This window comes from Gavia stellata, chromosome 2, assembly GCF_030936135.1.
Source record: "Gavia stellata isolate bGavSte3 chromosome 2, bGavSte3.hap2, whole genome shotgun sequence".
Classification (NCBI taxonomy): Eukaryota; Metazoa; Chordata; class Aves; order Gaviiformes; family Gaviidae; genus Gavia; species Gavia stellata.
The window spans coordinates 5,576,365-5,602,325 of NC_082595.1; the positions used below are offsets into that span (position 1 = coordinate 5,576,365).

General features: G+C 46.1%; 1 protein-coding gene across 25 annotated transcripts in view; it reads right to left on the reverse strand.

Moving 5' to 3' along the window:
* The window catches only part of NRXN1 (neurexin 1), a 740,438-nt gene that overhangs the window by 270,707 nt on the left and 443,770 nt on the right, over window positions 1–25,961 (reverse strand). For 3 of the 25 annotated variants that reach the window (XM_059835689.1, XM_059835688.1, XM_059835687.1), the window contains exon 1: window positions 17,509–17,737. The exons of the other annotated variants lie outside the window; for them this stretch is intronic. In XM_059835689.1, the coding sequence (XP_059691672.1) occupies window positions 17,509–17,737 (229 nt within the window). Of the gene's footprint in view, window positions 1–17,508; window positions 17,738–25,961 lie in introns of those variants that run through there. 25 annotated transcript variants of the gene reach the window in all.

Below are 25,961 nucleotides of genomic sequence, written 5' to 3' on the forward strand. Positions count from 1 at the left end.
TGCAACCCTCAGTATTAAAGAATGATTAAAATGCAGGAGCCTGGTAGCTTTTAAAAGTAATAAACCACTGACTCTAGGGAAATTTATTTAAAAAGTTGTGCACGCCACGCGCCAGTAGTCATACAGCTCCAACTCTTGTTAAATGAGGGTAAACCTAGATCACAACCATCAGGTACCAATTCAGGTCAGATTTATGTTACAAAAGTTAACTTCACCTAAGAAGTGCCACCATTTCCACCCAGCTGGGTGAAGCTGAAAGAGCACTGGATCTGCCATAGTCCCAAGAGCTCAAGTGGACCACGCCGCAAAGAGCCCGTCTCGCACACTCGGGGGTACTTCTTACCCTTGCAGTTCTCTCACCTCTGATTCACACGGGCTGAACCCTTCTCCCGGCGACCAGGAGGATGCAACTGCTTTGGATGAAACTATCATCGCAGACCCTAGGCTGAAGCAGCGGGGCACGTAGCAGTTTTTCAGCTGGCAGCCATGAGTGGACGGTACAGTCTTTTAACCATGTCTAGTCGTGTCCCTTTCAGGATTTACTACACCTGGATCTGGGTCATATCACCTCCACCAAATGCTATGCCTTAGCATAAACTCAGTAGAAAGAATCATCTCTAAAGCCTTAAATATTGCAGAAAACACCTGTGTTTGTGAAAAACAATGGTTCTCATCAGAGTACAGCAATATCTGCTACCATAAGGAAATCCATCAAAAATTATTATCGAGTTTAGGACAAAGCAGCCTTTTATAGACCGTAAGAGTAACTGGAACACACATAACTTATTCCAATTAGCTGGAAGTCCTGACATAGCAGGTGGCAGCAGTGCATCCATTACTATAATGTGGAAAATATATGGTGCATGGCAACAGGCAGTTGTATTTGTCTTGATTATGGAACCTGAAAACAGTACTTTCTATCCTATCTGCTGTGGAAAAGTGGCTTTTTCTGACCCTAGCACAGAAACGAGCCTTGAACACAGCCGACACTTTCATGTTTCTTCTGCTAAATGAATATCAGGACTATAACTCCTCTATGCAGAGAGTGACTACAGAATTGCATTAAATACCCATGACAACAGAAGTTGATTGTGAATAGAAGTAGAAAAAGGTCAAAAAGAATACAGGCACTTGACAATCTCCCGAGCTAGAGCAGTGAAGATGAAAAGATCCTTCTGACCACAGTACACAAGGCAACGGTAGCACGGTGTACTACTAGCGCATAAGAACTGATAAATATTCGTCTCCCTTCCAGAACCAGAAACAGTAATTATTTGCCATTATTGCTCTGCACCCGTGCTGTAATTACAGGTTTACCTCTAGTCAATTCAGCCATGGGAGAGCTCGATCTACATTCTGCCTGATGTCTCAAACATGCCTCTGCATCAATGGGAACGTTATGAACAGAGCAGTCACTGCATCTTTCCCACAGATGCCCAAAACATGGGAATCAAACATGACTAACAAGATGCATGGCTTACTACGTTCTGCATCTGTCTCTTGTTAGGCAACAAAATGCTTTTTAGAACTGGAAATGAGAGATTCTTGCCATAGAGTTGAGCACAACATTAAAATCTCGGAAGAAAACATAGCCTGCTGCTGCCACCGACCCTTCGGCTTTGCCGTATTTTAAAGCTGCGGATGACAATGTTGCAAGTGCCTGACCTAAGAGCAATACATGTAAATCCCTTTTTAAATAACAGTTACAGAATACCATTCCTTATCCACGCATTCACAAAATATTTTATTCAAGATCGTCACCAGCCCTACAGGAGGCAGGGAGGAATTCTTAATTTACAGATGAGGAGCCCGAGAACGACTGATAATAAAAGTAACTCCCCAGAGGTGCCATAGGGAGTGCACCAGAGCACAGGGAGATCTCTGCTCCCACTCCTGTGCTTAATGCCAGTCGTGCCGGTCAAATACTCCATGTGAATACACTCATGCAATGACTTAGGACTTAGAGACAGCTGAAATCACACCTTTATATACAAGGGCAGCTTTTGAGCTAAGACGATGGATTCTAAACGCGGGTAAATGTAGTCTAATTGTTAAGTATACATGAGATCCGAACCTGGCTCATTAAACTTTTCATGGGAATAGCTACATCAGTTATCTTCATTTTTTCTTTGTCTTTTAACAATCAAGAGCTAGAATGCACAGTAACGGCATTGTCTTAATGCTTGCAGTGTCTTATTAAAAGGAGAAGGTACGCACACACAATGTGCATATATATATATATATATTTTCACACGTGTGTGTGGGCATGGCTGAAGACTATTCTGCCTCAAAGGGCCGTAATTTGGAATCCATGTTGCCCGAAGGGATAGTTGAAGACAGCTGAAGGTTTATCACACAAGCAGGTGACTCTCTTAGCAAAGGGCTGATACCCTTGGTGAAGAAACTGGCGTATCTGGTACGTCCAGACAACCCTGTGGATAAAGAATTCCAGCCTCTCCTGCAGTCTCTGCTTTCCTTTAGGGCTGCCCACTCACCTTATTTACCACACCCAAAAAAGGCTGATTTTGGCCCTTACGTAGGTGGGGTTTTTTTGAGAAAAGCATATTTACATACAAGGTGAAGCATTACTTTCTTCTCTCAATAAAGAATTTTTGGTAAAAGAAAAAAAAATCAATTTATAACTGTTTTCCATTTAAAGTAATTTTCCCTGATAAGAACTGGGTAAATGACCAAAAATTGTAAGTATAATCATTTTGTTTCACATGCATGAACTAGTATATGGGACAGCGAAATGCCAACTGCTATCATCGTCATGCCTACCAAGTTAAAACACAGTGTTTTGTTATTCTTACTAAACATTTGTGGGGGAAATTTTAATTCTGAAAGCAAAAGTGGCCTGTCAAAAATATTCTGTTATAAGAAATCTTAAAAGAAAAAAGACAGGAAATGTTCTTGCGTATTGTTCATTTAAAGAAAAAAAGAAAGGCAATGCTGCAGAAGATAAGAAAAATTATGCATAAGTAGAGGACCATGCAAACTTTTAGCAAGGCTTCCAGCCTGTTGTTTTCATTTATATTTAAGATACAAAGACATTTTAATTAAATTAGCATTTATATAGAGAGTTCTCCATTTAATGGAACATTTAAGAAATACCCAGGGTATAAAATTACATCTTTTAAATTGCTAAAATACCTGGATAAGATTTCAGGATGTGTACCTTTCACTTCATGGATAATTCATTTGGCTGTCTTGGCAACAGTGTTCACCATATATAATTTTTATTCACTGAAGACTGTATTGCTACACGTGATTCACGAGAACATAAAATAAGCAGCAGTTTAGTTGCAGTGAAGGCTCTTTGTCTGCTTTCTTAATTTAAAGAGGGCTGTCCACGCCTTGTGTGACGTTAGCTTCCCACCACAGCTCCCAGTTGAGGATGCTGGTCAAGCTGAGAGCAGAGCATTCGCTCACTTGACACACCCGTAATGTTCTCCTAGTTTCGGAGCTTGTGACAATGAAGGACATATTTTATCCAATGGTCCCATCATGCCTTTGATTAGATAACCCTCACAGACATTTCAAGGGTCCTGCATCTTCAACGGATCTGCCAGCACAAATGCTGTAAAAAGCAATTTAGATATCAAGATGAACTGGCAATCTTCCTGGAAGGTACATCCATTAAGCACTGCACAATACAGCTTCCAACCATCTCTATCAGGAGAGGATCTGACCTAGCTAGTCCCGGCGCCTAACACTAGACCGCCGTCGACCACAATCCCTCTGTCTCTACTGGTACAGACACACCTTGCAGCTACGCCTGGTGGGCTGACGGCCGCGGCTGACAGCAGCATGACTTAGGCGAGAACCTGGTTCACCCAACCACTGCTTGACACACTATATGTAACAACCTCATGCAATGTTGAAGGTAACCCGCAGATCATTTTCTTATTTTCAGAGTATCTGGGTATTCACGCCAGAGAGAGGTTCTTGTGCATATTGTCTCGCAAGGAGGAGGCCAGAGGTTTTTCCTCCTTACGGTGTTCCACATTACAATATACGGTTAAGGGCATTCAGCTTAGATGAGTTTGCCTGTAGCTGTGAGTCTCATTCTCGTCAATTTTTTTTTTTTTAAGAGCTTGTTACTGTTGCTTGACTATTTTGCTTTCATACACGCGTAGGACCTAGATTTTTAGAAGCTGGTGATCCAGGTTAGATGGACAGTACCCGCATTTATACACCTTATCCACCTGCATTGTTTTACTCTTGTGACAAATACTCCATAGCAGCTAAATCATTTTAAGTTCATTAACGACCTATCCATAGGACTATATTAGTGAATCTGCAACACGTCCTGTATATTCAAACTCGAACTGAAAGCGGTTCACTGACTGGAATACAGCACTCGGAATGGGCGACACCGAGTGCCAGCGATGACGCTACCTGCAGACCCGCGTCTGAAATGCAAAGGAAACGCAGGGAACCGGAGAGTCCTCTCCTCTCAAATCTGCTACAAACCTGGTTTCCATTTCCTAGAAAACTGCTAATAAGGCATGAACTTACTGAGAAATTGTAATCGGTTTTACCCTTACCGGAATGTAATACACTCGGCCAGGTAATTAAAATCGCAAGACTGCAAGGTAAGTGTTCTACGGGGTCTTTGGCTGACTGGCTGCTAAAGAAAACACAGAGACAACGTGACGGTGATTTCGAGTTAAGATAGAACGGCTGAACACGGCAATACCTCCTGACTTCTTTAAAAGGGTTATCTATAAACGTTAGATGTACACCAGTAAATTTTAACTACTGTACCTTCATTGTGCATATTTAACTCCTTGACAATTATGCAATATAGCCCAGAACATTTGGATTGACGTCTCTACTGAAATCGAAGACAAGAAACATTTTATATATTGCTAAGTGGCCATCCAAGAATATTTAATGAGTTCTGAGGAAGACGTAACAAAGGTATATCTAAGATAATGGAAGAAGCTGTCCTCCAGCTATGTTTATTAGGAAATACATGACTATTAAATCTTAATCCATTCTATAAGAAAATAAGCAAAAGAGCTCTAACTGTAGCAAGAAGAATGGCCTTATTATAAAAAGATCTAAGAATACCTTTATTTCAAAAGTGGGTTAGAGGTGTGACAGACTGTGCCACATAGCAAAAAAGGTCTGTGCCGTTAATCAAGGAATCTAAAATTTGATAAAATGTGTGTGTATGCAGAAGGATCATTTCATAAACACATTTAAGTGAATATGATGTAATAAATTGAGCCTATGGACATGTGCTGAATAAATATGATAGCAGTAAAATGTGCCAGTGGTATTTATTATTTCAGAGTTTTCTCCATGACAGGTAATGATTTTTTTCCCTTCTAATTACAATTCGGTGCTACATCCTTATTTTTAGTTTTTCTCCTGCATATATGCACCGGACATACACTGTACCAAAAAATAACAGGTTTTAAATGTCATAACAAAGTCAAAAACTTCATGCCATGCTGCAAATCTGGAGTCCGAGGGAACATGTTTCCACATCAGAGGATACAAATTGACCTAGTACCTCAAAAAGCTGCTAATATATCTCATTAACGTTATGTTTCTGTTAGATAAGAGTAGTGCTCCCTGATTTCCCATCTCATATCAGTGAAGAAAATTATGAAGATGCTAAAGAAACAAAAGGATACTGATTCAAAGTTTATGCCTAATAAACCTCGCTCGGAGAGACTAAGCAGACTTTATTGATGCAGAGATTCTGTAGCGGACAAATTCCACCCAGACCACTTTTATGCATATTGTGTCAGCGTGCACTCATCCACTGGACTCACAGTACAACCTGGATTTCAGGGACAATCTTCACCCCATCCTCTGGCAAATCTTATTTGCAGCCCCTCCTCTCCACAGAGATCCCTCATGCCAATGCAATATGAAAGAGGATTTTCAGTACATGAGGAACAGCTTATTAATTTTACACAGCTCTTGAGCTATTTTGAAACCTACCCTGGAGAGTACTGTCAGCAGTAGAGAGTGATTATTTCCTCAGCTTTCTTGTCTTTTTCTATTCAATCCATCTGCTTAGCACAATGGGCTCACAACCTCTAACTGAAATTTCTAGATGCCACTGTAATACAACAAATAATATTAAAAATTATAACATCCGCAAAGATAAGAAATAAAAGACATGCGACGGGATGTATTACTCAAAAAAACCCCAGAAATTCTGAAGGAAAGTTAATGCTGACCTTCCCTCTGTGACTGTTGACTCTCCGCATCTATTGGCACTCCACATGGTAAATCCCACCGACTCACAGCAAACTAAAAAGCCTTGTCCCAGTCTTTCTCACAAATAACGGCCTGTGAAATCGTTCTGATGAACTGCTAATTATCCCTGAAGTCCTAAAGTAACATATGAAAGCAATTAATCCTTTCAAACAAAGCTAGACGTGCCTTCACTGCATGAAATCCTCACCCCCTTCAAGTTCACTTATGGAACAGAGAGAAAATACCTCCCGACTGCTGCCAACATTCAAACATCCAGAGCAATTACGTGGAAAGGGAACATTGAAATGGCAAACAGGATCTGTAAACCAAAATGATGTGATGTGAAGCCACCGGTTCAAATCTAGACTCAATGCATTATGACTGGCCTTCTCACTTAATAGACATCAGACACCATGAGCAACTGGAATGATAAGGCAAGCAGAGAACAATATTTAAGGGAACTGCCCCCCATACGGCCCCAAAAATGTAAGCACTGATGGGAGATTGGGAAGATTTGACTTACACCAAGTAAGTCTCGTCTATGAAGGCATGAGAGTGCTAGGGTTAGTGTACCGGCATACACAAAGATCAGTATTTTACACCTTTTCCACATCTAAAGTAATTACAGCAGCTCTATAAAAATCAAACCAAATAACTGAGAAAGTATTCCCTGTAAAAAAAATAATAAAATCTATCACGAATTTTCACGGGGAAATATATTTCCTTATTTCTGTTTTTCTTTTTCTTAAACAAAGGCATGCTCTGCCTGCTCGGCCCATTTTCCTTTTCTTCTTCCCCTCCCCCATTTCTCTGCATCACCCTTTTCCTTTTTTTCCACAAATCAGTTCTATTAATCCCACAGTATGACCTCCGCACCAAAGGAAGGAAGAATGGTATTTGTTCAGTAACTAGTACGTTGTTTTAACGGTCTTGGCTCTTAGCATTAGCACAATACAACAGAACGAAACAGCAGTCCGGAACTCAGCGAGTCTTTGTTTTAATTCCTTTTCCCATTTCAGGCTGCTGCGTGACTTATGGTTAGATGCTTGTCACATTTAGATAGGTAAAAGCTGCGTCCTCCTGAAATAAACTGGATGGCTGTTCGTTAACAAGCACAAGCAAAGGATGAACAGAATAATCCTTAAACCTCTGCTGCGCTTAGTTTTTTTGTTTGCCACATGGCTGTGGGAAAAGCACTACCCAACAAATTGCTTATGGAAGGATGACCGAGGCATGGCATACGCTCAACCAGCATGGAATCTGCTTGAAGCTATGCCGATCAACAACAGAGCGTTACACGCTCCGGCCGTGCCCTAGATATGTCTCTCGTATCCCGGGCAAGCACACGAGAGACACCGAGGGACGGCCAATCTGACCGCTGCGCGATTTCTTTGAATCATTCAAGAGGGAACACAAACGAGAAGCTGAGGTACCATGCCCCAGCTCCTCTCTGTGAAACGGGAACAACCATTCCAGGCAAGCCTATTGCCAAGATACGCTAAAGCGCCGGAGAGATACCGGGGCTCATGCAGGGCAGGGGTTAATGCACGTATGTGCCACTTTTCGATATGACGGTTAGAACCAGGGGGGATTTTGGCAATGTTGAACTGATTTACGCTAAGTATCATTTAGCAATAGTGACTGCTCCTTTTCTTCCCCTGCTTCTCCTAGTTTCCCAACTAGACTTTGGCAATTAACTGACCCCTACAGAAGACAAAAGTACCACCACATGCTATACGCATATGTAACTTTACTCCTCAACTACATGTAACTCTTTTTTTAGTTTTTCTGCCAATTCAAATAATTACCCCTGGAAAAAGGAATAAAAGAGGAGAGTGATTATCAAATAGCCAGCAGAGGTCAAGTTAATGACTTGAAACAAACAGAAAATATTTGCAACATCCTGACGTACTTATTTACTCACACCACACTTGCTATGATCAGCTCAGGATGAGCCTTTCTCACGTCTCCAGCAGTGACCTTGTACTGAAACGGTGACATTCGTCCCTAGTCCAAGTGCCAGCAAAAGCCATATGAGACGCACAGATTGCACTGAAACCCACCTTCCCAAAGTCTAAGGCACAAGCCCCCAACAGGCAAATTTTATCCTACGACAAATAGATAGGAGCTGAGGAGTCTTCAGTTGAGTCACTTGCAATTTATATCAGCGTTAATAACTGCCATATCTGAAGTAACTGCCTCTATAGATACCTAGCAGACGTATCACGGTTTTTCGCCATTTAATTATTTATCTTTGCTGACCTCAGGCTCTTTGAAACCGAGCCCCTGTACACTTGCGTACAAATTGCCTTTTCATTTAGATAATCATACAACTCCTGAAATCACTGCCAGCTACAAACTGAAATTCAAGTGGCTGAGTTAGATATTTAGAGGCCACTGTTGGTCTTAAACAGACCAACTCCTCTCATCTGCATGCCCAACTACAGTTCTGCCATGTCTTGCGCAGTAAGATATTCAAACATCTCACTTTAAGCTGTTTGTTTTTGCTGTTGTTACTGCAAAATAATGTTGTTACTATTCTTTCTTCACCAACTTCTCCCTCTAAATGCCACAGAGTGGATTTTACTATATTCATGTCAGACAACAGCTAAAGCTGTCAAATTGTGCTGAGTGACGAAAAGCAAACTTTATGAGCTAATGTGAGAAGATTTCTACAAAAGTTAAAAATCACCATTACAAAAAAATGTTCTGGCCTCAATCTTAGTGAATGCCTGGTTTTCTGTTAGAAGTCAGCACAGGCGAAGTGAGCATTTGGCCCACATACCCTCATACATAACACATTCTAGCCGACAATTTCTAATGAAACCATGCTGCGTGTTTCTTAACCGCAGTACTTGAAAAATAAAGTCTTCTAATTGATAGGGTATCAAGTGAGCAGTCGTACTCCTGCAACTTAAGTAAAGTTTGCAAGCGATACAAAATTGCTCGGAAAAACTTCCAGGCAATAAAATAATGGTAAACTTCTCCCTCACCTTCCCTTGCCCGTATAATGTTTTATTTAACCTCAGCTGATACAACAGATTGTTTAGGAAGATGGACATTCACAGCATTTCTATTTATTTTCAGAATAATCAGCAGCGGTATTCGAGAGCTGCTCTGGATGCCAAGGTTGGGGTGCACGCCCCAGGCGGATTTAAAACCCACAGCAAGGCAAACTGCAAACACAAACCAGCCGGAGAAAAGTATGGGTGGAAGGATGGGGCTTGGACAGGAGCCACGGTATGTTCTGACCAACTGGGACACCAGGATTTTAGGACTCATCCATTTAGACACAGCCAAAGGGGCCAATCTCACATCTGTTGTTTTGTCACAACTCCTAAAGCCCTCTCTGTGGGCACTGAATATCCAAACCCAAAATAACAGCGTGATTCAATTCATGCTCATATGTTTTCCATAAATATGGCAATTCATTATTTTTGCTGAAAGCCCCCTCACAATTCTCGTCATGTGAAATAAAGCGAACGCATCCACTGACTGCGTGAAACCTATTTTAAAAATACATGTCTTTGCACGATTATTTGCAATAATTCATTCACAGCTTAAAAAGTATCATTTTGGTGGAGGGCGACTGCATCAGAAGTGCAGCGTGTGCGAGGGACATCATATCTGACAGAGGCACAAAAGAGCAGGTCACGCAGTGGAAATTTTGTGCTTGACCTCAGTAAGAGCAAACCAGGCCCAGGCCAACGATCAGAACCAGTGTCTTCTTTAGCCCTCAATTCCTTCACATCTCCTCATCTCCACCGGTCGGTGAGGAAGAGCCAAGCCCACGGCCATTCCTCCCCACCTCCTTTCCACCTACTTCCCAGGGCTCTAGAGCTGCTGTCACCAAGAAAGTCAACCAACTCCAGTGATTCACCAGTGCAAACATGGATTAAGACTACATCTGACTCCTCTTCAAGGTAGAGAAAGTTTCTCAGAGTTTTTTGAAGTTTCTCCAAGTCTAGTCATTCTCTGCTCTTCTTTATTTTACAATTGCAGATGAGCTGAATTAATGAAGTAAATTAGAGAAGCCCTAACTAAGTTGCAGATATGCAGGGATAAAAGAATATGCTTGGAAAGCCGTCAACTTGCTTTAGAAGCATGTTGGCGGTTCTTTGCAGACACAGCTGCACTAAAAGAGAGCTAAAGAAAGAGTTAACACTTCTGTCATTCCTGAGTAGGTGTCTGAGCGCATCCCCCGCGAAGGCCCCAGCACAGCAGAATGAGCTGAGCAAATCTTTTATTGCTGAGCCCTCCGTCTCTCCGTGCTTGAGCAGCAAGCTCTTCAGGAAACACCCATCTATGTATTTAAAAGGAAGACTCATCGTTGTGCTGTTTACAGTTCAAATACGTGGAAAAATAAATAGGCTACGCACATTCCTCACCCCTTCAGGTAAACCCTGCTTCAGCGTCAGCCTTGCCTTGCCTTCCGAGATTCGGGATCACAGAAACCAGGTATCTATTCTCTGTGTACATTTTTCCTATCAACCAAGCCCCAGAAACAGTAAAGCTTTTTGACTCTTACCCTACCTACAGTGCGCGAGCCAGCCACACCCTCAGTCTGGGCTATTTCGATGGACTTGCCCCGTTTAGTGCTTACGGAAATTCAGAACCAATCACTACGGTTTTCTACGGTGATTCACTACTCATGGGCCGGAGACGGTGGCTGCTCCTAAGCATGGCATCCTCCCCACCGCCTCATCCCAGCTCTCTGGAGCGACATCCAGCAGCACTAACTTCTTCTCCCCCCACTCCTTTCCCACTTGATTTTCACTGGCTTATTTTGTATGTCAATTAAGGGGGACGAGAATAATTAACTATGTTGTTCTGACCAATTACATCTGTGGTTAACGAGCATTGTCACTGAGTATTTTTTAACATTTTCAACTCTTAGAGAAATGTTCTCGTTTTCAACTTAACACTATGGACCATTTTCTCATTATGAGGAAACATCTGCGAAACGTATGTGTGTGCACGCGCGTGCTTGCGCGCAAATGTATATAGAGTTACGAGAAAGAGGGGGGAAAATCTCTTCCAGACATCCATGTCGCTATTCGGAATGAAAAAAAAAGTCTAAATGATGCTAAGTACGTGGCCTCTCTTCTTTATGTTTGTTACTTTTAACTTTCTAGAACAGCATCTTTATTTAGATATACTTTCTTCCATCAAATATACTTTCTTCCATCAAATCAGACTGTTCCATTCTACTTATAATCACAGCTACATTCACAAGTCAACTTATTATCACAGCAAGATCTATCGGCTCTGCCTACACTGTATTTACAAGCTAGAAAGGAAGTTGTTAGCTTAGAAAAATTTGCCACAGATACTGTGGCAGACCTGAGGACATCAAACTCAGTAACGGAGAGATAAATTAACTGATACTGGGGAAAGACAAGAAAGAGGTCAGCAATGTCATCTTGATGACTCGGAAAGGTTAAGAACTATTGCGAGCTTTGACCAAGAAGAAGACAAAAGAGGAACTTCAGCGAACTACGCTAGGAGACCTGTTGAAAATCAAGCATGTCGTCCTACGGTTAACCACGGTAACGGCCATCAGCGTTAGAAAGCTGAGAAAATATTAGGACTGTAGAATTGGTCATGCTTACTCACACCGGGCATAGCAGTTGTACATCAGAGTTCTGTCTACAGAGTGCTCCTCTGGACTCACATGAAGAGACGGAAAGAAATTTCCCTTAAAGCCAAGTCAACTTCTTGCTATCAGAAAAAAATCCATCTTTGAAAATTAGAAACAGCAGGAAGTACAGTGTATTGAATGCTAAATTAATTTCTTCTGATAACTTATTTCAAACAGTATTTGATTAAAAGGCAATAAAACATGCTTTAAATCTAGAAAAACATGGTTACCGCAGGCTGAGGCAAAAGTGGTATTGCTGATAAGTGACAACAGAGCGTTGTTATTTATTTAGCTCTTGTAAAGGCACCCCAGTCAATCAATAGCTGTGCATGTTCTAAGGCAGTAGGGCTCGTATAAAGATGCTTATCAGAAATCCATGAGCAACATTCCATTTTGCTTATAGTGCTCCAGACTGTCCGCAACACTGTTGAAGACTGCATGCCTCTTTGACAAGCCATATTGACAGAAACAATAACATAGAAACCACACTTCCTAATACGCATAGCTAACTGCACAGCCAATTAACCACTATGCTGACTGAAATTGCTTTGCTATTCATTTTATTCCAACTGATGTTAATACTTTGGCAGCTGATGGGGATAATAACTGATGGAGCATATTGGAAATTTTGAAAGGGGATATAAAATTTATATAATTTACGGATGTGGAGAATGCTGCTGTGCTTTACAGTCTTGAAACATAACAACATCTCAGCTATGCGTAAGAAGTACTCAGAGCAGGAGAACTAGTAAGTGTTTGAAAATCCATGAATGAAAAGGAGATATAAACCAAGAAGATTGTGATGTACAAACAGGTTTGAAAAAAACCCATTTAAAAATATTCCTCTCTAAATAAAGGCAATTGTAACACGAAGATGAGACTTTTTCACTTCTACCTCTAACATCACGTTGCGTAACAATGTTGGAAACATTTACATTTGATGTTTTTATCAAAATATAACCCTTTTCTGCAAGGTAATAAGCACATTCTAACGGAAAAATGTCATTTCATTTACCCTGACCCCTAAAAATATTTGTTTTATTATCATCATAGGCAGAAACAGCAATTCCAGTGCATTAAAAAAAAAAAAAAGTAAAAGGCCACAAATTATTTTTACCTACGCTAATAAGTCTTTCCTTGCAGTTTTCTTACACGGATAAAACGCTATCTATACATCATATACACATCTTTCCAAGTTGTTTTGGTCGTATTTTTCACGACGGCGGTATAAATGCTTTTACTGCACCGTTGCAGTTCTGGTCTTGCTATCCTTACTTAGCGCGAGCTCCTGTGGAGTTCGAGGGGCATCTTCACTGCCGGATCCAGCCCAGGATCCAGGCAGGGACTGGAAGAAGCTGGCCTAGCTCCAAAGTGGGAGGTCAGCCCGCGTGTCCCTGCGGCCATGTCACGCGCTGGGTAGAAAAGGCTGGGGGAGGGAACGTGCTGTGGTAACACACCATCCCTGCGCTCAGCCTCAGCTCTCACCTCCAAAACACGTCAGCTTTTCTTCCCCAAAGCCTTCGTTTTCCTCAAACTCTTCTTCCTGCTCGGGAACTTTGCTGTTGAAGCACTTTTTCAGCCCGCTTTGCTCAACAGCTTAAATCCCTCTACTCTTCCACCATAAAGGTCCCTAGCACTTCCCCGCCCCAAACCACCGCTTTCTCATATCCCTATTCCCACTATTTCCAACTGCCTCCGCTCCTCCTAAGCCATTGGCCTCCATCTTCGTCGTAAGTCTCATCAAGTCAAATCCCTTCTGGCACCAACGTGACCCAGGTCCTTAAATGCACAACCCCTACACACACTGCTCAGCTCCTTTTGTTCTGCCTGTGAGGAAGGTTTTGCCTTCCCTTTCCATGCGCATGCACATACCAAGACGCAGATTTCATTAGTCACCTCCTGGCTCCCGCTCCAGCGGATTTAAAGAACCCAGAATCAACTTGTATTCATCAGAAAACAACCCGAACAAGATCCTGAGGGCGCAGCAAGAAGAAATAGCCAGAAGAAAAGGACACGCTGTACTCGTCGTTCGGTAGCTGAATGAGGAATTGGGAAGCAACACAAGGCCCAGCCCAGTAGAGACCAAAGAGGTGTTTGTGGGAAGGAAGGGGTAAATGAGGATGCTGACAGTCATCCACATGACACATTTTTTACTTATTCAACACGCAATTTTTGCTTCACACATGATCCGCTGTGTTCCTGGATTCTTAAAGAAACTGCCTTTCTGCATTTAAAGTTACCGAGAAAGTTGCCCTTTATGCGGGCTTTGCCACGGACAGTCCACGCTTCCGTAATCTAGAGGCACTGCAGTGTGAGCTACTCTATCTACTCCAAAAAAAGATGGTACGCAAAAAAAGATAACAAAAGCGACAGCCGCCTTCTTAAACGGAGCAAGGAGACACGAGCATAAACGATCAAATAACCCGCGTGCTGCAGAGACCCTGGGCAAGCACTGAGCAGCCTAGGACTTAACGTTTGTGACCATTAGTCTCTCACTTACTTCTCCGTACTTCTCTTTATGTTGCTGATGTCACGATCCAGAAAATTTATTTTCTTATTCCTTCCTGTGGCCAAACTTCCGATTCTTTCAGCCACCTTTCACCTTCCCAAGTTTAATGAGAGTCAGAAAGCGAAGTCGAAAAACCGTTTGGTCCAGCTTGAAAGAGGTTTCATTTTTGCTTCTAGGATGTTAAACAACTGTGTGCTGAACTTTTTGTTTAACAGGGTGAGCTAATTGCTTGGTTGGAACTCTGGTTATGTCTCTGTGAGGCACAATACTGTCCACTAAAACAACATGAGATCACACTACCAAGCAAAATCCCAGCAAAATTACCTGACGAGAGTGTTAGCAGCGAGACTGCGGTTTGGTTTTTAAAAAAAAAGTGGAAAAAATCCAACCCTGCTGGGCTTTTGGCTTTGCTCATACTATCAGCTGGAATTGGGTTGGCTCAAGGAAAACTGAAAGAATAAAAAAAATCAAAGCGTTTGCCGAGAGGATGGGGGTGGCAGGGCCAGTCGGTGCCAGGGGGAGAGGAGGAGGGTGTGGACGTCTGAGGACTGTGGTGACATTTATTGAATGTCTGGGCAAAGTGATTTTTTTTCGCCTTCCTTTGATACTTCTTACTCCCAATATTAGAAAGCAACGCTTTCATCGGGGATCGACTAATTGACCTACCCTAAAAGCTCTTTTCCACTTTTTACAGGTACGATGCTACGAAAAGCTGACAAAGTAACAAAAAAGCAGCTATGAGGTCACCACAAAGACTGCGACGTTTCCGTACGATCGTATTCGACTCGAGCGGAATAACTGCACGGAGCTAACGCTGAAGGATGCCAGCCTGAGAATCGAACTCTCCCTCTCACCTGGCTAAGCCAGGAGGGGCTGGGGACACTGGGGAAGGGTGCTCCGACGCCGGGGTAAGGAGTAGGCACCCACCACCCCTCTCCATCCAGTTCCCTCTGACCGACGCTTAGGCATGCGGTGACGGGCTCCACAGGAGCTGTGCCCAGCCCTGCTCAACCAGGAAGAGCAATACTTCTGTCGGGCTTACGGAAGCAAATGGGAACACCTCTCTGAAGAATTAATAATGAAAGGAATGAGATGTTGCAAAACACCGTCAGATAGCAGAGTATCTGATAAACACAGAAAAGCAAGGACGTTTAGAGTTATCAAGTAAACATTCTGAAATGCCTTCTTCCGACATGTAACATTCTTCATTTTGTAAAATCAGCTGCTTAACTTCTGGAGAGGCTCCTGGGCTTCCCTATGAAGTCCTGAAGGGGCAGCTCCACCACTTCATCTTTCATTTTCTTTAACAAGACCCGTTTCTCCTCCGAAAGCTGCCTTTTTACACCATCGCCCTTTGACTGGGTCCAAGGTAACGTTTTCCAAAATCGGCAAAAAGGTGCGATTTTAAAATGTGCTTTCTAAGGAACTGCAGCTGGCACCTTCACAATCGCATTTCTCTTCCCCCCCCCATTCCTTCAGCCTTCCCCCAAATGAATAGCAAGCTCCTAAATGATATCCCCATACAGGCAGAAATTGCAAGAACGAGAAGCACGGACATACATGTGCACACACACACACATCCTTAGTTTTCCCCTTTAAGCACATACGGTACAGAGCACGCAGCGTTCTCGATTTTGCGCTGCCTCCGCGCACTACAGAGGAGAGAGGTGGCCTGAATTTCCCAGTCTTTTTTTTTTTTTCTTTGGGGATTAGACCAGACATCTAACTTTTCTGTTTAAATTAACAAAACGCTTAAAAAAAGCCATTTCTGTGCACTTTGCCTCGTCCAGCAGTTGAGTATGAAAGGCTATTTGGCACGGCGGGGGAATTTTCAGGTAAACAATACTATGGTATCCCCTAACGCCAGCGTTGTTAATCACGGGGGAAAAAAATCCAATCGAGGCAAACTACCTCCTGCCTGCAACTAGGTCATCTTGCACGGAGAGGCAGAGGTTAAGCACAAGATCCGTTTTTGACTTTACAAAGCTTGTAAATGACATCGCGCGATGGTGCAAATGAAGCAAGGCGAGATAAGAAAATGAAGAAGAATGAAGCTGTGTAACCTCATCAGAAGCCAACGAGGGTTTTTCTTTATCTTTTTTTTTTTTTTTTCCTCCCTCGGAGACAAAGGGAGGCTTTAAATCCTTATAACAGTCTGGTGTTTCGCTTTCTTTTACAGCTTTTGGTAAGGCTGAAGATACGCAGACCCAGTTCGCGTGTATCCATGCACAGGTTCCCGTTCCCTACGCATGCAGGGGGGGAAAAGGCGGGGGGGGAACTGTAGCAGGGCTGTTGAAAGGGCACTGAAGCAGCTGTCTGTCACTTCCGAAACTAAGTACCGGAGCACTGTAATTCTTAAGGAAAACGTATTTGCACCTGCAAGGAATTTTATCCTTCCAGGATAATGCCTGCGGCGGGCATTGCCCCCCGCCCCCGGCGCGTCTAAGCGCTTCCTTCTCCCCCGACCCCCCCCCGTGTAACCAGCCGGCCGCTGCTGGAGTTCGTCCACTTCCGACCAAGGGAATGGCCGGGAAGGAGCCCGACCCTCCCCGGCACGGGGAGCCGCCCGCAGGCTGCCTCCCCGCCCCTCGCCGGGCTCCCCGGGCGCCCTGCCCTGCCTCTCGCCGCGGCGGCGGTTCGCTGCGGCGCGGACCCGCCGGGCTGGGGCTGGGGCAGGGCAGGGAGGGGGCCGGGCAGCGGGGAGGCGGCTCACCGCCCGGGGGCCGCGGCCACGGGGGCCGGGAGGACCTCCCCGCCGCCGCCCGCCCCGCGCCCACCGAGGCTCCGCGGGGCGGGGACCGCCGTCGGCCCCGGGGGATGCCCGGCAGCCCCGGGCTGCCCCGGCAGCGTCCTCCGCCCGCCCGGAGGCCAGCCGAGCCCCCCCCCCCCCCCCCCCCCCCCACCCCGGCGCGGCCCCCACCCCGCCCGCGGCTCCTCGGCCCCGCGCCGGGACGGCCCCGCAGCCCGTCTCCCGCCTCCCCTCAGCGCTCCCCTCCCTCCCTCCCTCCCTCCCAGCGCGGCAGCAGCCCCGGCCCGCGGGGTCCCGGCGGCCCGCGCCCGACCTCTGCGGGGCGGGCGGCGCGGCGCACAGCCGCCCGTGCAAGGGAGGGTACCGAGCGGCGGCCGAACCCACCGTGTCCGCCTCGCAAGGAAGCCGGTGACCTGTAGATAGCGATAGGCACTGAATGATGTTTGCTGCTGCCGTGGAAGTGGTGGATGTGGTGGGCGCCCAGGCTGGAGGCGCCCCGCGCCGCCCCGAGGAGGCCGCTGAGGGTGAGCGGGACTACCCAGAGCAGGGCCACGCGGCCCCCGCCGCCGCCGGCGGGCCCCGGCTGCGGGCTGTCCCTCAGGAGCCCCCCCATCCTCCGGGGCGCGGCGAGGCGGCCCGGGCGGCCTCGGGGGGAGCGGCGGCCGCGGCGAAGGAGGCAAACTTTGGGGAGAGGCGCGCTCGCACAGGGCGCGGGCTGCGGCTCACCGCACCAGGCGAGCCATCTCCTCCCCTCGGGAACGCTGGTGAGGATCCTTTTCTCCGGGTCGCCTTCTACCCAAAACAATCCGAGACATAGTCCGAGGCGGAGAATCCAGGCGGCTCCGAGCCCGCGGGAAGAGGTGGAAGAGGGGAAAGGCTCCGCGCTCAAACAATCGCTAGTTTCGGCTTCCCCGGGGCGGGTGCTCATTAACAATACTCCACACTTGCAAGGGCTACGAGAGTGGCGAGCATTCCCCCATCCTCAGTAATCCACGGCGGAGCCAATCATGCCACATTCCTGCTAAGAAAGAAAAAAGGGGCTGCCGCTCCGGCAGCCGGCGCCGGGCGGGCAGAGCAAAAGCGAACTGCTGCTCTTCCCTCCGTTCATCCCCGGCCCGGCGAGCCCTCGGTCAGCCCTCAGCGAGCCCTCAGCGAGCCCTCGGTCAGCCCTCGGCGAGCCCTCGGTCAGCCCTCAGCGAGCCCTCGGTCAGCCCTCAGCGAGCCGCTCGCTCCCGCCGCAAGCGCACGCCCTCGCTCCCGCCGGCGGAGGGAAAGCAGGCTGCTGCCGCGAGCCCGGCGGGCTGGCTGGTGACAGGAGTACCCGGGGGTGTTTGCAGGGAGAATAGTGCACCCTTACGAAAGAAACCGGGAAAAAAAAAAATATATATATATATATATAAAAAATAAATAAATAAGCCCGCTTGCGAAGAGCAGGGCTATGCAAATCTGCAGCCTCCGAGCGGCAAACCGCCGAGGCTGGGATGCAATGCAGAGGACGAGCCTATGCTAAAGAGGGAGGCTGAGGCCGGCTCCCGCCCTGCCTCGCCTCTGCCTCGCGGGAGCCGCACGCTGCCAGGAGGCGGCTCGGGGTCCACGCACACGCCGCTCCCCCCCCCCCCCACCACCCACCCGCGCCGCGGGGTCAGCGGCGGGGCGGGAGCGCTTCCCCTCCTCTGGTAGTTCAGCTGTGCCGGTGGCTTGAAAAAGCCCCTTTCATCTTAAAACGAGCGGTTTGGGGTCTATTGAATCGGCCTAAACTTCGCCCGTCGGATGTTTCCCTCCGCCTCGCCGAGCAGCGGCTGCGATCAACCGGTCGTTACACACGCACGGAGCCCGACAAAGAGTTACCGGGCTGGGTTTTGCCGGCACGGCAGCCGCAAACTGGGCTGAAAAACAACGTTTCTGGGCTCAGCCCCCCCTCACCCCCCCCGGCTCCCCAGCTGCAGGGCGGCGCCCGCATCGCCCCCCGGGGTGCGGGGCCCCGCGCCGCGCACCCGCCCCCAAAACAGCGGGAAGGGCTTCTCTACCCCCCCACACACACAGACAGCGGGGGGGGGGGGGGAGATGGCACGTTTAAAGCGCGAGTCTGCGTTCAAAGGGAAAACATTTGACCCCACGGCGGGTCCCGTGTCCCCCCACCCCCCCGGGGGCAGCCGCACCGCACCCTGCAACACCGCACCCGGGCAGGGCGGGGGGGGCGAGCCCCGCACTCCCGCCTCCCCCCTTTCCAGCCCGCCGGGGATCTTCAGCGGCGTGAGATCACGGCTGCGGATGCGTGAAAGGGAAGAGGGCGAGGGGTGGGCGTGAGGGTGCTTTTTTTTTCTACCTCTCGCCTTGATTTCAACGCAAACCGCTGCAATTTGCCCCAAGCGCTTTCTAATCCACGCGAAGGGAAGTCCACCCTCGCTCAGCTGCGTGGGCTCGGGAAGGAGAAAGGCATTGCGCCCTGCTTCTGCTCAGCCCGCGGCTGGGCGGGGGGGGGATTGCTTCCCCCCGGCGAGGAGGAACGCCCCTCACCGCGGCGTTGCGCCGGGGAGCGCGCAGGGCGGGGGAGAGACCCCCCGCGGAAGCCCCGGGGAAGGGACGAGGAAGCGGAGCCGCTGCGCTGCCCCGCGGGTGGTGCCTCCGCGCCCCCCCCCGCGCAGCTGCACCCGCAACGCCGCCCGCCCGCCTCGCTCCGAAGTTTTTGCGAGGACGCCGAGGGAATTTGTCCCAAAAAAAAAAGGGGGAGGATAACGCAAGGATGAAACCCACGGGAAACAGAAACACCGGCGGAGCGCCCCAGCCCCTACGCCCCGCAGGGAAGCCCGCAAGAGCGGCGGTGCGGGGGGAAAGGCGGCCCCGGGGGAGCGGATCTCCGGGGGGGTGTGTGTCCTCTGCCACCCCCGCCGTGCCCCAGGGAAAGGCAGCTCCTAAGGACCTCGGTGACTTTTCCAACCCGGCTCAAGAAGCCTTAGCGTCAAAAGAAGTAAGAAACGCCGGTTTTCCCAAGTACCGGCTTGCAAGCGCCACGCACCGCCGCCTCCGAGACAATGAACCGCAATAAATTCTCTACGTTTCAGAGTGAAGGGGAAAAGGGAAAATGAGAGAGATCCTAAAGAAACGTCAGCCTTTCCAGCTCTCCTGAAATTAAAGCCCCTGGTGTACATCTCCTGTTCGCGCGAGTAATACGCGCTCGAAATTTTCTCCCGAAATACCGCTAGGTTTTCAGCAGTCTGACTCAGGAAACAAAATACTTCACTCAGTCAATGGAACCAGTTTTTCAGTAAACTGTTCACACGTTGCCGCTGGTTTAGAAACATGCAGTAGTTAACTGCCTGTCCTTAATGATTCCAGACATCCTACAGACTAGTAACTTAAAATTGTTACCACTCCTCTGAAAGAGGAAGCCGGTATTGCCAACCATGGAACAATACAGGTGGCAACGCGGATGTTCAGATGCGATTCAGGTTGGGAAGTCCTGTCTAGACTAACTTCTGCTCGGGTGGGTTAAGGCCTCCAGCAAGAGCTGTACTCCGCTCCCTCTCTTCCGGAGCTTCCCCCTCGGCACCCAGGAAAGCACAGCTGGCACCCCGTCGCGGGGGTCCCGTTAGCCGTAACCTTGCAACAGCGGCTTTCCGCAGAGCCCTTCCAGCCCCATCCCAGTTTATTCCACTCGGCTACGCTACGGCGTGGATACAGGACGACTTGGTGTAAGCCGCCTTCTTTCTCTGTGGCGTTGGGTGTGTTTGTACCTTGAGCACCTTAATCTAAATTCTTACTCCATCTGCCATCGACCGTGTCAGGGAGGCCTAAATAAATACCAAGGACAAATGAATAAAATGTTGAAGTACTTCAAAGGTACTTCATTTAATATTTCACTGAAGGTAAAAAGGGTGTTTAAGTGCTCGGCGTTATTAAATGTGTACTATTTATGCAGTGCAGACGCATAACTGTCACTAAAGTTTCTAGTTCAAATCTGTGTTTGGGGACTACTTAGAGAAGTTTTTTCATCGGATAGATTATAATGGGTCATTTTTAGGTGTTACGTTACGATGTTAAACACAACTTAGGGACTGTTAAACTAACGGATTATTTTGCTGCTGCCTATCAAACCCAGAGTTGAGGACACAAAGGCCAATCTCCGCAAAGCTGTTTCGGTGCGTAACTCTTATTTAAGTACCCGGTTAAGACGTGAAGGGGGAGACGGACACCTAAATAGGCATCCCTTTCTGGATCTGGCAACGTGCTCAGCACCTTGTGCGTACCAGCTCTAATAACACTGGACATTTTCCTGGCTCCGCGCTCCGAACCACGGAGAGAAACAAGAGGGGGACTATCCAAGTTTCCGGGAGGAGAAAGGTGAGCTAATGCAAGTGCACAGGTGAGAAACAGGGAGAAGTAAATTGCGGAAAATATCATAAAAAGATTGAAAATGGAAAGAAGACCAGGAAGGTGAAAAGGCAGGTGGAGAAGGAAGCGTGTGCGAAAGGCAGATGGGGAGGGGAAGGCAAAAGAAGGAAATTCCAAGTCAAATCCTCTCTTGCTCAGATTTTTTGTGATAATAGCAAGCACTTCTTTCCAATTTGAAGCAAATCTTGGTAGTCAGATACTTCTAGTCTTTTCATGTTTTATTGAAAAAGCTTAATTGGGTGTCTTAGCAGAGTTAAGCTTTTTAATGAAAAGCAAAAGTTAAAAGCATCTGCAAGTAAACATTATGAAAACCGATGGTAAGCAGCATTTCTTATTTAAAATACTTTCTTTTTCACCCCCTGCTGACATAAGAGTATGAATCTTTGTTAACTGAGGACTAGCTGAAGTCAAAATAATCTGGGTTTAATCCCCAAAGGCACAGAATCCTGTACTCCCAACACAGTCAACGTTGTGGTATCAGTCTGTGAAGGTTTGCTCGAAGAAGGAAGAAGCGGTACAAAAGAAGGCAATAAATAAGAAGTTGTGTAAACAAATAAATGTCCCATTGCAGGCATAGCAAATAAAGGGTGAAAATAAACTATAGTGTTCACAAGGTAGTTTTTAGTGTTTTGGAATTATTCGGTGAATTTAATGGGGTTTTAACCCCATTTAACACTTACCCTGTGCAGGTCGCATTGGTAGGAAATGTGACTTTTAATCAAGTTATTTCCACCAAGTGAACTCTGTTAATACCAGTAGGTTCCTAAGTTTACGAGCAAGAATATCCTTAATTGTAAAAACACATCTTTCCCTGTCTTCTTCTAATGCCGTTGCCCTATAAACACCAAATGCCCCTAAAGCAGAGCTATACAAACAGAAAAAGTACTTCCATGAGTATAATTTACATTACTTCCTCGGATAAAATCAGATACTACTTGCCGGTACAGCCATCGCTCTCTACACCCCAATTCTTGTCAATACAGCTGTATCAGTTAAGACGAACAACTTTGGTGACCCTAGCAAAACCGAGGCGCAGACCGTGCCTTGGGCTAGCGGAAGTTGTCAGTTAAATTCCGGGCTCCTCTAGGTTTCCGCGCCGCCTTATGCAACCAGGCTTTCTCTGGCCACCGCTGCTCTCCAGAGATGAAATCCTGCAGTCAGTGTTGCGACATTCACCCTTAAACTCCTGAAGCTCAAGTGCTGTTCAGCAAACTCAGAATAAAACCCTCCACAAATATGTACCTGTATTACAGGGAATAAATACTGTTCAATGAACACTTTAACACACTTCCTACGTTTTTCTAGCAGAGCTTTTCTCCACCACGGGGTATGGAATCTTGCTTCATTGGAAAACCTGTGGACATTTTGTGATTGCAATTAAGGAATTGCAAGAATTTATGTTTATCTGCCCTACAGACAGCGGCTTAGAGAAGACAACATTCACGCTAATATTTTCACTTACCACTACAAACGCTGATGAATTTAAGGACCCACACACCTGACCTGTCAATACTAAAAATGTCTGATTTTCAGACATTTCAGTGTCCGATGACATTGAAAGCGTTAATTTTCCTCTTTTAAATAGCTGAGAATGTTTCTTTCAAAAGCCAATGAATTGCAAGATACTAAACCTAGGGCTGTCACCCATAAGGAACTATGGCTGGTTTGTGTCCTAACCCTACATAACTTAGGGCAGAAACCCTTTACTTTAGAAAGGAAGACAATAAACTATCGCGTGAACCTCTCAGAGACTTGGAAGGTAAAAAAAGAGAATTCTAGGAGAGATGGATGGAGTATCTGTGCAGTCCTAAAATACACAGAAATTCAAATTTTTGGTCATCATGTGAAAAAAAGGGAGTTTACAATGGAAACACTTAGGCTGCTTTCTCTGTAGTGCGGCTGTTCTCTCTATATGTACAGTACAAAATAAATCCCGGTACAGTTAATATGTCTTTGTGTCGATAAATCTGTCCATCCAAACAAGCTTAAATCTTCATATTAAATGTTGCCTGACTCTGTGTGTATAAAGACAGAACTAATCTCTTTCTCTCTATTCCTTGCTGTCAAAAGCCAGCTGATTTTTATTTTGTTTCATTTTATTGAAACCATGCACATAAGCCAAATCCCTTCAATTTAGACTAGAAGGGGCTGGTTGGAGAACATTTTCCAATGGGGAATTTTGACTCTGAAAGGAAGCTCCCTCTTGCCCTGCAATAGCCCTGGCTGGTCCATCAGTCTTCAGGGCACTTTGCCAAGTCCAGCTACCATCACTTGCGTTGGCCCTGGTTTGACCTGCCTTGAGGAGGATGGCTCGTACTCCACTGAGGGTTGTCTTTTGCTGTCTGCCAGGGCTGCAATGCCATTTTGTTTCCTATTTTCTTCTTTTTCTTTTTTTGTCTAACTTTGCACAAAGGGTGCTAACACTTTGGCTAGGTTCCCCCTTTCATTCCAATAGAAAGCCACGGGAATTAAAGCCAAATCCACATGTATGTACATGGAGGTATTTAAGCGATTTTTAGTCCGGTATCAAGCAGGGCAGGCTGTACTCATGTTCTCTCTGGACTACTGCATGAGCAGTTAATTCTATGGGCAATTAGACTGCTGCAGAACCTGCAAAAGTCTCTCTGATTCCTACCAGTGCTGCTGCAGGAATTGGCACTGCATTGCCGCAGAAAAGAGAGATCCCTGACTACAGCTTAAATGCTACTAATTTGAACTCCTCAGCAAATACTCCAGCTAAGGACAAAAAAAAAAACCAACCCACAAAAATAGGTTGCAAATTAGTCATCAAGAAGTTTGATGAGATCAGTGACAGATGCCAATAACAGACTCCAGCGTCATGCTCTTTTGTATCCGGTACAAGCATACAAAGTATATGCAAAGCCTATTTGTTTACAAAGGCCTCCAGAAATAGGAAAAGGGTGTGTATCGGGTTGTTTGCAGCTCTTGTTACTGCTTGCCATGCGTAATATCTGAGCTATTACATGCGTGTCAGGGCCAAGCTCAAACTAGACTCGAAGCGCAACGGCCCTAAAATGGGGAAATTGAGTTTAAAGACCTTGCAAGGCAGGGCTGGTTGCCTTTTTTTTTTTTGCAGTGGGAAATCCAGTGGCAGCTAGGAGAGCCCTAAAGGATATTTGCGGAGTGCCTAAAGTTAATAACAGTCAGGAGCGCATTTTTAAGAAGATTTTGGGGGTTGGACTAGATGATCTCCAGAGGTCCCTTCCAACCCCTGTCATTCTATGATTCCTGGCAGGATTTCTAAGACATCACCCATCGTGATTCATGATTGTCACCCCACTCTCTTCCTGGCCTTGGTGGGGAAGAGGATGTACAGTGGAGTTCCACCTCCCGCCTTCCCTGCCCTGAACGCGTTAGTCCTGTAACAGTATCGGCAAAGAACGGGGCACGGTACAGCCTGCTAGCATGCTGTCCGCTCTTCTAGTTCAACACATTGCTTTAGACTCCAGACCGCAGAAGCATTACAAGTCCACTGTAGAAATAACAGAATTTAAAAAGCAGGGTTGTAAGAAGATGGCATTAACTTTTGGCATTTGTAACTTTAAAATGTCCAAATACTTACTTAGGTTTAAGCTTCCCTCTTTCTTTCTTCCCCACCACCCATAAAATGTCACCATTGTGCGGAAACTATTTGTTCGTAGCGCCAAGCAAATTTTCTATAGCTGAGTTATGAACCTCGGAACATACAGGTTTAAAATGGAAATGCTGACATAATCTTAAATGCAGTGGCACAAATACTGCCACTACAATAATCCTTGTAATCTAATATATTAGCCCTGGGGGATGGAGACTCAATTGCTGGTCTCAGACAGCCTTGCCGAGGCTCAATTCAAATTGCATAATTATTCTACATCCTTCAAGTTCTTTAAAATACATTTCAAATGCAGTATGGTACATTCCAAAAATATTTGTTCTTCCGAGATTGATTTGACTTTTTTTTCCCCCCACTTTAAAGAGATATATATGACCTCAGAGGCACGTGAAAAATCATTAATCGAGTTTATACTGTGTAACACACTTTTGTGTGTGAAAGACTTACTTTTTTCCAGATTTCCTCAGTTACGTTGCCAAGATGATTCCCCTAGAGAGCCATGTGTTTGTCTTGACAGGTGTTAGTGAGATCTGCGGCGTCTCAGTGGAATTGTTACTGGTTGCTTTGAGGTACAGTAGAAAACATTAAGTCTGCAAACTAATGAACTTACCTTATTACGTTCTAAATAAAATAAACCACGGAGTAGGTTGGATTAATCTACTAATGGCTTTCTAATGAAGCTTTTATTGGGCATATGGTGTGGTCTTGCTATTTTCCTCATACAGCTAATACACGCAAAAACTCAAAATAAAACCTACATGTATCTCTTCTGTCACATACCAGTATCAAAAACTCGCTATCACAATTATTTTCAGATTGCTATTTTGCTAGC